At 36.2% G+C, this 18177-nt stretch overlaps 2 protein-coding genes across 2 annotated transcripts; both read right to left on the reverse strand.

Moving 5' to 3' along the window:
* Nucleotides 1–10474: 10474 nt before the first annotated feature.
* LOC126624040 (DNA-directed RNA polymerases II, IV and V subunit 3-like) lies at nt 10475–14375 on the reverse strand. The gene is made up of 3 exons (XM_050293035.1): nt 13836–14375; nt 13469–13706; nt 10475–11295 (listed from the first exon to the last, which is right to left on the reverse strand). The coding sequence occupies exons 1-3, from the start codon at nt 14279–14281 to the stop codon at nt 11023–11025; spliced, it is 957 nt and encodes a 318-aa protein (XP_050148992.1). The 5' UTR covers nt 14282–14375; the 3' UTR covers nt 10475–11022.
* Nucleotides 14376–15373: 998 nt separating this feature from the next.
* LOC126621736 (uncharacterized) lies at nt 15374–17541 on the reverse strand. Its single transcript, XM_050290314.1, has 2 exons — nt 16540–17541; nt 15374–16342 (listed from the first exon to the last, which is right to left on the reverse strand). The coding sequence occupies exons 1-2, from the start codon at nt 17486–17488 to the stop codon at nt 15555–15557; spliced, it is 1737 nt and encodes a 578-aa protein (XP_050146271.1). The 5' UTR covers nt 17489–17541; the 3' UTR covers nt 15374–15554.
* Between the last annotated feature and the right edge of the window lie 636 nt (nt 17542–18177).

Below are 18177 nucleotides of genomic sequence, written 5' to 3' on the forward strand. Positions count from 1 at the left end.
GAATACCTCAGACTTGAACCTCATGAAATACACCCAACACATCCATGAGTAGTCATCAATGAAGGTTAGGAAATACCTGTTTCCATTGATTGTTGTTGTTTGCATTTGTCCACACACATCCATGTGAATCAATTCGAGTGGTTTTGTTGCCTTCCAAGCCTTTCCAGCTTCAAATAGATCTCTGTGATGCTTTCCAAACACACACCCTTCACAGGTTTCATTGCATTGATCCATCTTTGGTATCCCTTGCACCATTTCATGCTTTTGCAGATTTTGTAAGCTTGTCATGTTTAAATGACCAAGCCTCTTGTGCCATAGCTTCATAAAGCCTATCACACTTGTTTTCCTTGCCACTTCCTCTAGGTACTTCAACATAAGTGGAAAGCTTCTGTTTTTCACTTCCACTCTAGTCACTAGGTTTGATAGGGACCTGTCATCATAGATCTCGACCACAGTTCCCCCAAAGAGTAAGAAATATGCTCCATCATTTGACCCACACTAAGTAGATTCTCATCCAATCCAGGCACTAGCATCACCTCCCTTATGCATCTTCTTCCTTTCTTGGTGTTAATGGGCAGGGTTCCTCTTCCAGTGGCTTTGACAATGTTTCCATCTCCCATTTTCACTTTTCCATTGAAGTTTGTGTCAATGTCAATGAGTAATGACTCATGTGCAGTTATGTGATTGCTGTAGCCACTGTCAATGTACCACACTTTAGTGTCTTTATCCATTTTTGCACTGAAGGCATAGAACACATTTGCTTCTTCTTCCACTTGGTTTGCACAGTTCACTTGCTGCACATTCTTTGATTTGCAATCCCTCATGATGTGCCTGAACTTGTTACATTTGTGACATCTAGGCTTATCCTTGAACCAACACTCCTTAAAATGGGATTTGTCACAATGCTTGAATTGTTGCTTGGTTCTTAGACCTTCATTTGAGTTGCTGCCTTGGTTAGGTCTAGAGTTTTGATACTTATTTCCTTCCCATTTATTGTTCTTGCCCTTCCACTGTGGTTTTTGTTTGCTTGCACTAGCTTGACTACTAGATCTAACAGAGAGTGATTGAAATGCTTTCTCAGTGGCAAAATCAGCATGCCTCTTGAGTCTTTGGTCAAAAGCCCTTAAGGATGCCATTACATCTTGCACACTAAGAGTTTCAATGTCTTTAGTTTCTTCAATGACACTCACTATTGAATCATAGGGCTTAGTTAAATTGATCAACAGTTTCTGGACAACTCTCTCATTAGGCAGTTCCTCACCATGTGTTTTGATCTTATTTACAACATCAAATAGCCTAGTAAAGTAATCTTTCAACAACTCATTTTCCCTCATTCTTGTATACTCGAAATCTCTTCTAAGGGATTGAAGTTTTACCTTTCTGACTTTGGTGTCTCCTATGTACTCTTGCTGTAAAACTTCCCAAGTTCCCTTTGCAGTCTCTTCATTTGCTATTCTCGGGGAAAATGGTGTCTGAGATAACACCTTGGATGATTCCAAGTGCTCTAGCATCCTTCATCTAGTTCTGCTTCAGTGTTTTTAGTTGTGTTTCTGTGAGGTTTTCCTCTAGAGCATCGACCTCCATCTTTGGTAGTTCATACCCGTGTTGAACCATATCCCATATATCATAGGACTTGAAAATGGTTGTCATTCTTATTCTCCAAAAATCATAGTTCTCCCCATCAAATATTGGAGCTTTTAGCTCACTGCTACTGCTTGATCCCTTCATTTGTAGGATTGTTTGTTGATTGTTGTTGTTAAGGACACTACGTAGATGTTCCAAAGATCTCAACTTGCACAGATTACGCCCAAAAAGTTGTAAGATCAGAAACTAAGCTCTGAGGCTATGATAAAGTTTGTTTGTTTGTTTGTTTGTTTAGATGTTTTGGTTGATAGTTTGGATCAGTTTCTTAGAGTTAGAATATCAGAGAATGGAGAGGACTTGGAATCTCAGAGAATGGAGAGGACTTGGAGAAGTAATTGACGGCTTCAAGTCCGTGCAAGGAGCAGTAGCAATAATTTCATTAAGTAGGTGAAAGTTTGTAGGGTATGGTGCATTGCCATAACCCATACTTTTTTAAAGAGTGATTGACAAGAGGCTTAACAACCATTTCAACCTTACTACTTCATATTGAATCCTAGCCTTTCATTTGGGTTTTAAGTAATCTAATCTAGAGTGTACACTTGTCACTCACACACTCACACATACATTTAAACTGAAAAACTAGCTGTTGGGGCTAAAACCCTTCATTTCTTCTTTCTTCTTTGATGCAGACAACAACCATCATCGGGAGCTCTTTGCTGCATTCGATCCTTTGACTTCAGAAGCTGTTTATCTTCCAACACTCTCTCTCTCGCTTTGCGGCTCCTGTTGGTGATGAAAGGAGATGAGGGATTTAAGGTTACGGAGGCATGGAATAGCAAAGAAGAAAGGAACAAAGATGATAAACGGACAAGATTGACGTCGGGGCAAAATCGAAAATTTGTTGTTTGGTCCTTTTTAATTGGACTAGTTTAGTATTGGGTTTTGTCCTAATCATTAAATAAAGTTTTTACATGGTTTTTGGTTATCATTCAAAGTTTTCAAGCCCTTATCATTAGTTTTCTTAAAGTTAATTAGTAAAACAAAATCCAACACTTACTCTTCCATCTCGAAATGATTGCAATTATGCTACCTGAGAAAAAAAAAACCACAAAAACAAAAACAACTCAAGTTTCATGCGTTGGTGTGTAGTTGCCTCTGTTTGGCAAGCAAGAAAATGAGAGAAAAATTGATCGAATTTAGAAGAAGAAACTCCATTTTGTTACTTCAATTTTCTCGGCAACCAAACATTAATCAAAACATTGAGTTTGTACCAATGCTTGGTGGTTCAAGTGGTAAGGAGTTTGTTCCCCTTAAGCAAGGTCTCAAGTTCGATAGCTCTGGTTTTTCCGCTTCAGATGTTTGCTGTCACAAAGAGAGGATGACAACTCAAGAAACACAATACCAGATGACCACACGTGCCCTACAGGGCCAAATTCGTCATTTTAATGTGTGAGCTAGAAAAAAATAAGGGAGTTTTAACAAAAAGGGCCTGGAACTATTCATTCTTAATTATAAGGACATTTTGTGTATGAAAGGTCCATAATGGATCAAGTACTTTTCTTTATTTACTCTTATGCCATTACAGCGGGGTCCACAAAAATGTTGACATTTCTGTATGAGAATACATCATTTTATATTATGCTATTAAACTTATGCTAATTTTACAGCTAGCTCTTCAGGCTTCCATCATGTTGTCGATGTTATGCAGCTCTTCTTCTGACAAATTATTCCAATATTGTTCATCGCCTTCTACTAGCTCCGCATCCCTTTCTCTATCTTCTTTCACCTTGTAATATATTTCTGCTGTTTCTTCTTTGAAATTTTGGGGCTTCCAATAAGGTTGATGACTGATTCTTGTCTTGCTATAAATATACATCTCTTCTTCTTCTTCTACTAGTACCATGTCATACCTAAAATCTTCAAACTCATCTAAAGCAAACATTTGGATCTCTCTAAATTTTAAAATATCTTTTTATGAAGGAGTCCACCTATGTGAGGAGATAGGGTTTAGTCTAAAGGACTCTTCATTGATCATGGCTATATGCCTAGCTTTCTCCTTATGCATATGTGCATACCAATCTGGAGGACTACTAGAAAAACTTATGCAAATTTCCTTCCACCTTTCTATATAATCTTCTGCTACTTTTATAAGTTTTTCAGGAAATGATTCTAGTTGAGAAATATGGTTAATAAATATTTTATCGAGATAACCAAACTCTAATAGTAAGGCAGGGGTAACTTGTACCACATTATGCATTTCCTGATGCTCATAACTAAAATGCCATGATTTAAAATCTCTCATGTTAATCATGGCCACAACTACGCTAACCTCTGGTTTACAAATACAATTCTCTGTACTATCACAAAGACATGGAGGATACATCTTTGTAATAATATCCATCCCTGGTTTTGGATCAAAGATGGACTGATACAAGGCGCATTGTAATTGTAATTGTAACTCTTTCATGCACTGTGATGCTCTGCTTAGGATCTCATTTTGCATATCTGTTGGCATTATTCTTAGTTTCGCCTTTGAAATTTCTTCTAATAAGACATCATCTAATATTAAGTCTGAAGATATATTTTTAAGAAAACTTTCATATCTTTCTTGTTTTTCTTTGTCACTCAGAACCTGATGCTGATCATTACTTTGATGTTGCTCCATTTCAACGTCTTCTTCTAAGAGCTCAATCTTAATTTCTTCTATGGGCTCATTAGCCTCTTGTTCTATGGGTTCAATAACCTCTTTTCCTTTATTCTTATGATGATCAGTTTCTAAACCTATTTTTAATTCTCATTTCAAGGTGTCACTTGCCTTTTGCTGCATTCTAAGAGATTGGAGTTCTTGGTTCATTTTGGTAAACTTACCAAGTAATGACTCATGGTCCCTAGAAATGGCTTGAAGGTTGTGCTCAAGAGAATGAATATGCTGCTGGTTTTGGTGGAAATTAAAATTAAAGCTATCAAACTCTTGTTCCAAGGCTCTAATTAATTTTTCATGACCTAACCTCATGCTTGGCTGCTTAATTTGGATATTCCAGAAATTATCTAAGAGAACCTGCTGCCTATTAGAAAGCCCTGGTACCCTTGACCTATATCTCAGAGTTGGATTTCTGATTCCTTCAACAATATTGCCATTAAAGCTGAACGTAGGTACTGGTGGTGATGCTGGTCTGCTCATGCTATTTTGAAATCCACTGAATGGCGGAGGTTGATGGTGCATCATCATTTGCTTTTGAGTTTTCTAAATGATAACTATCTTGGCCACTGGGCTCTTCTATACTTATGTTTTTGTATGCTTCTACATTATTACTTTAGTCAGTTATTGTAATGCCTCTTTTGAAAAATGTTATGTTAGGGTTCATAAATAAAAAACCTTGCAAACTTTTCAAAAAGTTTAATCCTAAAATAAATGGATATGATCATACTGGTGAAACAAATGTTAATGGTAAATTAAATTATTGTTTTTCTACTATAATAAACTCATTATTTATACAATGTGTTAAGTAAACTGGTCTCTCATCAAATTGTGTTATTCTTACTGGTTTTGCTAATTTTTGTCTATATTTTTCTGGTACTAACTCTTCTCTTATGACACTCTTTGTACTCCCTGTATCTATCATAGCTATGCTTTGTATCTTATGTTCTTTTGCTAATTCTATTTCGCAATTTATAGTGATTAAGGAACTATTTTTTGGTTTTTCTATACTATAAACAATATTTCCTAATATTTCTGATTCTGCTGAATTAACTTCTAATAACCTATTACTATAACATTTTTCACATAATATTGAGTATGTATTGTAGTATTTATTTGCAACTAATTTATTACACTTATGACATTTTTCTGGCCAACCTAAATTAATGTATTTATAATCTTCTTTATGCTGTTCTTCTATGAATGCACACATATACTCTTCTAGATCACTATTTGTGCTACTTGAATCTTCCGAGTCTGAATCTATCATGTTAATACTCTATATACTATAAATACTCTCATTATCACTTAAATTATCTAAACTGTATATTGACTGAATATCCTCATCTTCTTCTAACTTAAACAACTCTATCAAATGTACTTTTTCTTTCGACTGTTTACCTAATTTTGGACATTTAGGTCTAATATGTCCAGCTTCTCCACATGAATAACATTTACAACTACTCTTATCTTTTGGTGCTTTATATTTCCTAATCCAAGGTCTGCCACTTTTTTTTTCTAAATTGTTTTGGAATGTATTTTCTTTTCCTATATGTTGTTGAATGTCTTATACTGAAATTCTTATGTTGTTTGTAGGGTTTATATGACTTATATTTCTTTTTGTATATTTTCTTATGCTTATTTTTCTTATGGCAACCATACTGTTGTGGTAAATCTATATTTTTACAACTCATGTAAAATTGTTTCCTAATTTGTCTCTTAGCCTTTATTTGACTACACTCTTGTCTAAGTATATCATATACATGTTGAATTCTAGGTCCTATAGCAATATCATTTTTCTTCGAATGTTTTTGCCATTCATTCTAAATCTTTTCACCTATTGGTCCTTTTATTTTTGTCATATAAGTATCTAATAAATTAATATCACTAATTCTACCTGTTCTTCCTAAATATTTAAAGAAATCTGTTGTATACTCAGCTATATACTGTAAATCGCAAATTTGTAATTGTTCTAAATTTCTAATTGCTCTTATTTGTTCTTGTTCGCTTCTGCCATCTAACCTATTATGATCTAAAAACTCTTGTTTAATCAAAGTAACAAAACCATCAATATTGAAATGTGTTTTAGCTGCCTGATGCTGTTCTGGATTTTGGACTTTCCATGATTGGAAATAATCAAAAACTAAACCATCCAAAGTATGTTCAAAGTAATCTAACATGTTTTGTGAATTACTAAAATCTAACATTAATGCTGCATGTACGCAACCTTTTTCCCATCTCTCAATTGTTCTTTCTCAATCTTGTGGATCTACATTATCTAAATTTAATATATTACCAGCTATATTAATTTGTTTTAACCCTCTCAAATATAGAATCCTATTTTTTCTAGGTTTTATCATACTTTCTTCCATATAGTTTACTTTTGCTTTTTCATTATATTGTTCATTTGTTGGTCTCAAAAATTGTTGATCGGTTCTGCTTGCGTGTCCTGGATTTTCTACTTCTGATGTACTACTTTCTTCTGCTGGATTACATTCTGCTTTCAATTCTAATAAATTATTATATTCTTTTGATCCTAAAATGTGTTCTACTCCTATTTCTAAGATTAAAATTTTCATTTCTTCGTTTGAAATTTTATGTAGTCCTAAATCATATGTCTTATATTTTTCCAAATATTGTTCTTCATCTAAATGATCAATATCTTCTATAAGTTTATCTACAATATGATCAAAATTTTGTTCAACTAAATTAATATCTAAATTATCAAAAGCCATATGTATACTTTCATTTTCAATTTCACTCTCATCTTCTTCTATTTTTTCTAGTTGCTTATAATTACTAAACCTAATTGTTGCTTGACGTGTACTAGTTTCATATATTTGTACTTTATCTGGTTGTCTATTTTGTGCTACTTGTAAATTAGGCAATGTCCACTGAATTCCTTCTAAAAAGCTATTATCTACGGGTTTTGCTTCTATCATATTTACATGTTTACTGTCAAATGTTTGAACTAAATTTTGAAACTCTAAATTAAACTTATGATTATATCTATCAGACACTTTACCTATATACATTAAGCTAATACACAAATTTTTATACTCTCCTTTCATATTATAATTTTTTGTTCTTATGCTCACTTTAATATATTTACTAAATTCATTAATCGTCATAACATAATTTGGAATACAACTTATGACTGCTAAGTTTGAACTTAAGTCTACTTCAGCTATTGCTATTGCTGCTTGTTGGTGATTATCCCATCTATCATCATATATGTATACTAAAGCTTTTGTACCTACTTGTGCTTTGGTTAATCATGCTATTCAAATTAATATTGTTCCTATATGAATCTGACTAAAATGTGATTTTCTCAAATGAGTAACTGCTTCTTTACTAATTAGATTAAGTGTGACTTCTTTATCAATACAGCTAATTTCATGTTGACTGATACTGCTTACAATTCTACTTCTGTTTTCAAATATACCTAATTGATAAAAGTTATATTTATTTTTCTGTGTTCTCTCAAAACCTCTTCGAATAAATTCTTGTGCTTCTTCTTCATTTGGATAAATATCTTCCGCTCTAACTACTTCTTTTCCTTTTTTCCTAAAGAGTTCCATTTTTTGTCATCAAAAGGATTTAGCTTAGGTCTTTTATTATTATTTGCACTCAAAGTTAAATTTTCTAATTTATCTAGCAAGGATGGTGGAAGTGATGAAGATGCGTTATGTAAAACTTGGTTCATTTCTGCTATTTGTTCTTCAACTTGATCTAATTTTTCAGCTAAACTTAAAACTAATTGGATAATCAAATTATTTTGCCTAATGGGAATATTACTACTGGATACTTGTGTTGAAAAATCTGTTAATCCTATTGGTTCTTTATCTAATTTACTAATTTCTTTCAAAGCTTGAATATATTTTCTGCTAGTTCTAGAATCTGTCATTAAACTAATAATTTATCTATTTTATTATGCAACTTATCTACTTGTTCTCTCAATTCCTTTTGTACGAATTGAACTTTTTGAACTTCTAATTTTAGTTGTTCAACTATTTCTAATGACCTAAGTTCTACTTGCTTTGACTTACTATCTATGAGGTCAACAAGCTCTTTTATCTCTCTTTTGCTAGGAAACCTTTGAATATTTTTATTATTATCTTCTAACTGAGATGTAATATAATCTAAATTTTGTCTAATTATCTTTATGGAATTTTTCTGAAAATGTTCTAACAACTGGTTTAACAAATCATTATGCTTATTATTTTCTAATTTTATATTTTCTGCTTGACTAATAATAAGATCTACAATATTATTGACTTGCGGATTTTCTTCACTGTGCAAAATATGATTATGCTTTCTTGATGGAAAATATCAAACTAAACTATTTTGGTATAAAGTTATTTTTCTTTTTTGAGGTTCACTAATTTCTAAATTAAGATAATCTATCATAAACTATAGTCTACCATTCTCTAGAGTTACAGCTAACTGGTTTCTTAAAAACTCTCTTTCTTCTCTCAAGGTCTCTAAAGCTTGATCTGTTGTTCTTTTTGCTTGTAAAATTTTATGCTGCACTTCTGTATTATTATATTTACGAATAAATGAAGGATGTTTAAGATAGCCAAGATAAAACTTTTGCTTCTTCAAAGTACTGATAATTCTTTTGGATATATATGTTAATCTTCTCTTTATGCTAGTTATAGTTGGATGTCTGGGACAATAAATACCTGGTAATTGTGGTTTACAGGGTTTACAGGGACAATAATATCTGTTGTTCATACACAATAAACAAATATGATATCAGTTGTATCAATGACTTCTATCCTCAAGGTACTTTACTATTATGCTTATATTATTAAAATGCTAAACTTGGCTCTGATACTAAATTCGAAACGCATGCTCGGTTAAATAGTCGGATAACCATTATAACAACTAGACATAGAACCTTGCACATGGAACTCGACATGTTTCAGCATGACGGCCATTCACAGTACAAGTATAAGGCCTTAACGGCTGAACTCAGAGGTACCCTGATTAATGTCCAGTTATTTTTATGGCAAAACATTCAACTATAACAGAGTACTCGAACAAAGTATGATCGTCAGTTTAGCAGGTTAATAATATAACCACAATAGTGTTTCCCTGTTTTGGACTAGAAGTCTAATTAAACAAACATACTAAATAAGGAAAAGAAAATTTACTTAAGACTTGGAGATTGCTTGAATATGTACACTTGAACTTGTATTGATATATGGAATGTTTACAGAGATAGTTGTTTACAAGAAAGTGATTACAAAGAAGTGTTTATAAGGATGCTATAAAGGCTACGAATCATTGAGTGTATGAAGTGAGTATGGTGTTTTTAGATGTTGAGAGAGGTGTGGTATTCAGGTGTGTTCTGTATGTGAGGAAAGGCTTCCTTATATACAAAATCTAATTCTTCAAAAACAAAATATTATTTCATCTATTTACAATTTTTTGAATAGTGACAGCACACTGTTTCTGAAAGTTATCAGCACTGTTTCTGAAAGCTGGCTGAAAGACATGTGAACCCATGTTGTCTTGGTTGCTGTAATGTTTGTCACCTTAGCTTTTGCATGCAAATATTTTCTGAAAATGTCAGCCCCACCATGTGAACTTTACTAAAAGCTGGCCAATTTTGTACGGATGTATGAAGGGTAGCCTTGGTATTTCTGAAAACTTTTGTCCCTATGATTAAAAGGAAACTTTTCAGGAACTTTTGGTTAGTTTTCAAAAAAAATAAAGGACATGAGGAGCAATTAAAATGGGAGCAAAACTGTCATTTCACTGTTCGTGGACAGTGTTTGCAGAATTGCTTTTCGCATAGAAGATCTTAAGAAGTATTATACTTTTATCACATTTTTCAATGTGCTTCTTGTGGAAGCACTTTGAACTTCCAAGCTGTACTTTTTACTAAAACATTTCCAATGTAACACAATAAATTCATTTTTCCCCCAATTGAGGCCTTTTCTACGCCCAAACCCACAAGTAGTTGGGTTTTCTTTACACCACAACCCTTCCATGCAGCTTCCAATTCTCTCTCGTGTAAACTATACAAATTCCTTTTGAAGAAGAAAATGAAAAACGATCAGCAGTTCTGGCAATCTTCACAAAGGTTAGACGTTCTACGAAATTCAAAACATCGAAACATTCAGCACAACGAGCTTTCATCCCACCGCCCAAGTTTTCTAAATTCCCAACTCAAGCTTCAAGTTCTCAAAAGATAATATATACGCAGCAAGTTTGCAAAAACAATACTTGGTTCAACCTTGACGACTGCAACAAAAGCTAATATATATAGCTAGCTCTACTAGAGTTCAATCATCCGCAACACGTTTTGCTTCAAAATGCAAGGATAACTCCCACAACAAAAACAGATGCTATATCTCCTAAGGATTTGGATCCTCTCCTGAGCTAATGGAGAGGATCCTCCTGACCCATCATCTTGGACCGTTAGATTTTTATCCAACGGCTATAAACAGGGGAGTTCCTTTAAAGTTATAATAATTATAGCCGTTGGATAAAAATCCAACGGCCCACGATGATGGGTCAGGAGGATCCTCTCCATTAGCTCAGGAGAGGATCCAAATCCATCTCCTAAGGACAGCATAGCACAAAATAAATTAGCATCCACAGTATAGGGGGGATTCGTATTGGCAGTAAGCCCAGCAAATAAACATGTCCCACAAAGTCAACTGAAGTCAATTATCTCGTTGAAATCTTTGGAAGATCGATTTCAGAGCTCAGTTTACCCAATTGGATCATCCTCCTCGCATATGTGCACCTAATTCACCAAACTGGTCATCGGCTTCTACAGTATCCTCAGAAAGGCGCACTGCGTCCAGCTTCTGTTTCAAGACTTCTATGGCATTGAGAAGTAACTGAGCAGCTTTAATCGCACCGGTAGATTCCACTGTGAATATAAAGCTATCTTCCCTTGCACTGATATCCACAAGCCCAGACTTCCCCATAGCTTCTGCTTTCTTGATCACTTCATCATCATAGGTGTATGCTTCAGGATCAACTACCACGACCTTTCAAAAGTTCAAAGTTCAAAAAGAAAAAAGAATTTTAGAAAGGCCACAAGTTAGCTGATGATACGTAATTGAAGCACTGATAATACAATGGCATCAGGCAAACTTTCATCGACTACTATTTGTTTTTGTTCATTTTATTGGAAATGCATAATTAAGCCTGAGAAAGTTTGTACGGCCATAATACAACTCAAATGAATTAACCAATGCAGCTGGAATCCAAATCTACAAACATCATCCTTCCATTATATTTGTACCCAGCCATCTGGATATACATAAAAATGTTTCAAACTCACACCAAATAATTGGGCAGGAGCATCAACCAGTTAAATTCGACCTCAACCATAAAATGCACCAAAAATTAAACTGAATCATTCTAAAGATTAAACTGAATCATTCTATGCTAAGTAGTCAAGAACTATCAGTTTGAGATCAAGTGCCCCATTATGTGATGTTGGTTTCATGCTAAAATTCTGTTTCATGACATAATTTCAATATGGCTCCATTCAAGATGATATATCCCAAATAAAACAGCCTTATCCTCTCCGCTCTCTGATTCCAGCTACACTTTGTATAAACCCACAAAACCTATGATGCAGGATAGAGTTGGGCAGCGGAAATTCGATAGTTTAGCGGATGCAAAAACAAAGAAAACTTAAATTAAACAACAATCAAGGATAACTGGAGTTGCTCCAGGGGCATCACACCCGTTCTTGGCCTCTCACCAAGAATTTTGGCATCTCACCAAAATAATCCCATCATAGGATAAGAATTCCAATTTCTGGAAAACAAAACTTTTGCATTCATAAACTCTTCATTCCTTGATGTGAATTACCAAGGGGGTTTTTATAAAGGTTTAAACCAAAAGGAAATAAAAATTATACCTATTGTAGGAAATAAATCTTAAACAAACTGAAAAGAATCATAATCCTCATAAAAGTAGGAAATCAAACGGCTAAAACCCTAGATATTAAAATACTAAAACCCTAGAGAATAAAAGACTAAAACACCCAATTTAGGGAAAGCCTTCACTTTCGTTCCACATTAACCTAGCAACATGAACTAGAACTTCAAAACTAGGAGGGTTCCTCAAATCCAATAACCACCAGTATCTTCATCCAAGAAATCACACGTTTCTGGAAACAGAATATTCGAGTTCCTGGAAGCTAACATTTTAAAGGCAACCTACTACTCATCCCATGATGTAACAACTGACCCGGAATGTCTGCAACCTACTTTAAGCAAAAAACACTGCAGATGGGCTCATCCTTTGAGCAATCTCCTCGTCTCATGAGTTAAACAGCAACAATATGACATGGAATAACAGATTTCAGCAAATAAACAGTTGATAGCCTGTAATTACTTAGTTAAATATCAAATCCAAATGGTACAAAAGTGAACTAGATTACTCCTGAGAAAGGAAAAAAATGCTATAAAACGGAGTACTATAAGAAGACGTACCAATTAAAAACAGGGTCCAGACCACTGAGAAAAAGAACATAGTGGCTCTATTGAAGAATTGTTAGTACAAATACAACAATTCAATCTTATGGAAACTCTCTACCCTCAAGTTAATTGCTTAAATATTGTTAAACCCTGCTAAATACAATTGAATAATTGTCCATCATGTCCTTCTATCTATCCTGATATATATTTCTTCAGGGGAAAACAAAACATAACTTCTTAAGCTCCCTTGATTACACCTCATAGAGGTTCCCCATCATTTCAATGCAGTACAGCCTATTGAATGATTTTGTTAAATTTAACAGGATATCACGTTTGGTTTCATAAGGTAAAACAGCCAGTCATACATATTATAGGTGACCTGTGACTCATCAAGAGCAAACAATTCGCATTTAGCGCCAGATAATGCACTTACAAAAATAAAAAACCATATATTAAAATTCTGCTCCCATCTTCCATTTCGCTTAAAAAGCACCAAAATTTCTCTGACTACTTAAGTAATACTTCATTATATGTATACTTATAAATAGCACAGCTGGGACAACAAAGAAGCAACTAAATGATGCTTATAAAATAAAAACTACCAATTCGACGAATCAGATAACCAGCAGCATCCCAAATGCTTTAAACCAACAGTCACAAACTCTAACATGCACTGAAACTATCATGTCCATAAAAAAGAATCACGGATGTTAGAATAGCAACCAACCTTGTCGGTTTTAGGATCAATGTCAAAGACTTTGGTAGGACTACTATCAACCCAAGCCTTCTTCTCCTCCAGAGTCAAAGTATCCATCAGCTCCTCATTGATTCGAATGTCGGGTTCATACATGAAAGTGACAGTGGCTGCCGGTGACCACTTAGCATGATCTTTGCCAATCCCCTTTCTGGCAATGGCCCTCAGCCTCAGTTCCTGCCCCCTTCGCAACTTCACAATGATAATTCCCCTAAAATCGCAAAAGCAAAGCAGCCCAATTTCAGATGCACTCAAAAATCAACACACAAATTTCAATTCATTCCAAACAATAACAAGTTTGCGAAACCCAAAAATTGAAAGAGAGAGGGGATGTGCATACTTTTGTTCGGAGGATTCCAAGCCGGCGGAATCAGAGAAATCAACGGGGACGACGGTGTGGTCGGAGCTGAGGAGGTCCTTGCTGGTGACATCTAGGGTTTGGTCGGAGTGGCACTTGGCGCGGAGATGGAACTCGACGGAGCAGAACTCGCACTGGCCGTCGCCGTCGCAGGCGTCGCAGTCACGTGAGAAGCGCATGCTCATGGCGCGGTCGGAGGTGAGGGGGATGAGGCCAAGCCGGTGGGCGATGAACTCGTCGTTGAGGACGGAGGAGTTAATCTCGATCTCGACGAGGTCGATGGCGACGGTGGGGACCTCGGCAATCATGACGCGGCGAAGCGCGTTGGCGACGCTGGCGTCAGTGTCGCGGAGCTCAAACTTCACGTAGTCGTCACGCATTTCGCGGATTTTGACGCGCGGGAGCCTTTGGTACGATTTGCCTTCCATTCTCACTCGTCAGACGGTCCGAGGGAGAGAGAGAAGAGAGAGAGAAGAGAGAGGGGTTTTGGTGCAGAAGACGGAATGAGCGTGGAGGGTTTTGGAAATTTATATGTGGATATTTCGGAAAATTTGAAACAAAATAGTCAAAATTTTGGTTATCACGATTCACACCCCCAATATCAATTGTGTTCTTTAGTATATTGCATAATTACCTTAACAATAAAATTAAAATTTATTAATTAATTTGTGATTAAACCCTACCATCACTCTTGCTTATTCTAAGTTCATTCCGGTTAAAATTCTAATAGTTCTTATATAAAAAAAAAAAACAAGTCTTTTTATATGGACAGTGATTTTAAAATTTTAAATCTTCCAACTAAAGTATGAGTCGATTTATTGTAAAGAGAAGTAAAGAACTTGTGAAAAGGAGGTCAAAGGTCCGAAATAACCCATAGCACAAGTCATGTGAGGCATGCGGTTTTTGTTCAAGGTTATTTTGGGCATTTCAACATTGCATTACTACGTTAAGTTCATGGTTAATTTGTCATATCATCCTAACTCCATTAAGTTCTCCCTAAAAACCATAGAATTTGAAGGAAGTTAGTTGAAAATGTTGTGAACTTTAAGTAATATTTACTCATAATTAGTGTTTTAATTTTGAACATGATCAGGCGATGGACTAAAAATTTTGTTATGATACCAATGAAACGAAAGAGATGACCATGATTGACCAAATTTTTTATATGGACATGATTAACCATGTTGAATAACCAAAGCTTGCAATCAGCCACCAGTCCATGTTAGGGAGTTTAATGTACTTTTATTAGTAATTGACTATAAGCTTTTCAAACCAACACGACATGTTTTTTAACTAGCCAAACTTTAGGGATTTGTCCTAAAGAGAAGTAAACAACTAGTGAAAAGGAGGTCAAAAGTCCAAAATAACCAGATCACAAGTCATGTGTGAGGCACATGACTTATTTTGGATAAAAAACTTAACGGTGTTGGATTGAGATGGCAAATTAATGTTTTCGAAAAATTGATATGACAAATTGTTTAAAACTTTAATTCATTTGACAAATTGAAGTGTTCCTAGACTAGATCAAATGAATTTTTATTAATACAATTGACAAACAGTTGGAAGAGTTTGCCATTTATTACTCCGAATTAAATTCAAATTGACACATTCCATTGGAGTGCCTTTCTCTGAATCTTCAAGTATAAGCAATTGTTATTTGTCCCATGAACTTTATTTCCATGAGACAGACAAAATGATTGTCTATCTCTTGCACACAACTCCTCGACCATCCATCCCGCTTGCACAGCTCATGCTTGGCAACTCCAAATCCTCCAAAGAATTAGCTTCGCTTTCAGAGCCAACATTGCCACCACTAAACCTTGCAGCGGCACAATCAGTGGTTAGAAGGCTTGAAGTTTCAAACTCCTTGTCCCCTCCCATCAGAGGCATGCTCGCGCCGATATTGACCCGGCTGATGTAGTCAGGCCTATATGTTTGTCCCAACACACCACTCACTTGGTCGCTCAAAGAGAAGAACTTAAACCCAAGATCAAGATGTGCAAATGTATCATCTTTGGTAATTCCATAGTTGTGAACCCTTGAGTCTTGTTCAGTTATAGGCACAACCTTGGCTGTGATCCTGAAGCTTCCTTCAACTTCAACCATTACATTGTTGGTCCCACTCACCCTTCCAAGGGACACAGTCGGAACACTTGTGGATTGCCACCTGGCACCTTCGGATTCGGGAAGGGTGATGGGCACGCCATCAAAGGAGAGGGCAAGGCGGTCAGTGGCATCGTCCCATATAGCGGTCTTTTGGGCACCGATGAAGAGTTGGTGTTTGCCAAAAAGAATGGCAATGGAATGGACCCAAGTGAAGTCCCTCTTCATGTTGTGGTTGCGCCTGCCAATGAAGTGAGCGTTGATGTGGAGGTTGGAGTCGGACAAGAGGCAGAAATCATGGTCTTTCTTGCCGTGGAAGTAAAAGGTGATGCCATCTCCACCTATAAAACGGGGGTCTTGGCATACTGCTCCTGGCTGATCACATTCTGCACCATTTGAAAAACGAGAAACCATAATACGCGACAGTGGTTACATAACTACAATAAATAATCATGTGTGTCCATATATTAACAAATGATCGATGTAAAGTGGACTGCACTTGTCACATAATTTGATGAGCTTTAATTTAGTCGAAAAATGTTCTCTACTAGCAATGTGCAGATAAGTGTGAGAGGAGACTTACTGCAGACTGGCTTGCAAGTGACACAGTCAACCTCACATCCACCAGAGCAAGCCGTAGGGCATACATGTTGAATGTTGTAACATTGAGGGTAGTTCTTGTTCTTGCACTTGGCCTTCTTTGGTGAAGTAGGAGTTGATGGAGGAGGAGAAGAGGATGTAGATGGAGACGGCGTTGGGGGTGAAGGAGAGGAAGGAGGATTAGATGATGGTGGTGAAGGAGGTGACGGCGAAGATGGGGAAGGGGTAGGAGGAGGGTAATTTGGTGTCGCTTGTCGTGGTGAAGGTGAAGGAGGTGTTGCTTGAGGTGTTGGAGCGGTGGATGGAGGTGTGGGAGTTGTAGTTGGTGGTGTAGGAGTTGTAGTTGGGGGTGTTGGGGTTGTTGGAGTAGGAGGAGATAGTGGTCGAGTTGGGTTAGTTTTTGGTGGAGGAGGCGAATATGTTGGTGGTGTGGGAGTTTTAGTTGGTGGTGTAGGAGTTGTAGTTGGGGGTGTTGGGGTTGATGGAGTAGGAGGAGAAACTGGTGGAGTTGGGTTAGTTTTTAGTGGAGGAGGCGAATAATATGTTGGTGGTGTGGGAGTTATAGTTGGGGTAGTTGGAGGAGATAACGGTGGAGTTGGGCTAGTTGTCGGAGGAGGAGGCGAATAATATGTTGGTGGTGTGGGAGTTTTAGTTGGAGGTGTAGGTGAAGGTGTGGGAGGGGTGGGAGAGGCTGGTGGAGGGCTTGAGCCCCCATAACAGATGGGCTTACAAGAGACACACTCCACTGTGCATTGATTTGGGCAAAACTTGGGGCATACATGCACCAAATTGTAACAATGCTTATACTTTTTTATCAAACACCTTGCATTGCTTGGATTCTTGGCAATTCCTGGAGGGGTTTTCGCCTCTACCACTGCCGTAATCATCAGCAGGAGAATCGGAACAAGAACTTGCATTTTGTAGTGAGCCATATTGAAGCAAAACCCTGGAATTTGTTTCGAATATTCGAGGGCTGTGGTGCGTTTGAGTGAGAAACCCCGTGCCTCAAGGCCCTATTTATAGGAACAAGAGGACCTTATGCTGTTGCCTAATCTTTCGGATCATAGACTTTTGGTGTAGTCAATGTTCATTGACAAGGCACTTTCACATGGCATCTTAAAAGGTCAAATCCTATTGACTTCAATTCAATAACATGTTTATAATCCTTTTCTGTTGCTTTGCAACTGTAAATGGCATCAAATCTTTTTATTTAAAACAACGATCTATATTTAAAATGGTATTGAACTCGATATTCACGAGATTTAAACCAGAAAACTAAACAAGAAGAATACTTATAGACCGTAGTACTAAATAACTAAAACTTGGATATGCAGGAAAGAGGTAACACTTCAAAAAAATATGCAATCCATATAAGGATTGCAGAAATTTAGGGAGAGAGGCACTTGGATGTTCATCTGTAAAGCTATCCATTAACCTTTACAACCATGCATTTGTGGTTTATGAGCATCTGCATTGCCAGGTTCAGTATTCACTTCTATTTTAAGCAATTAGATGACCGACCCATGCACAATAATTCAGCGTTGAGTAATAATATGATGGTTTTTAAGTTAAGGAAATTTCAAAGTTATATATTAGGAAAAGAAATTAAACTAGGAAGTTT

The sequence above is a fragment of the Malus sylvestris genome, chromosome 5 (genome assembly GCF_916048215.2).
Source record: "Malus sylvestris chromosome 5, drMalSylv7.2, whole genome shotgun sequence".
Classification (NCBI taxonomy): domain Eukaryota; kingdom Viridiplantae; phylum Streptophyta; class Magnoliopsida; order Rosales; family Rosaceae; genus Malus; species Malus sylvestris.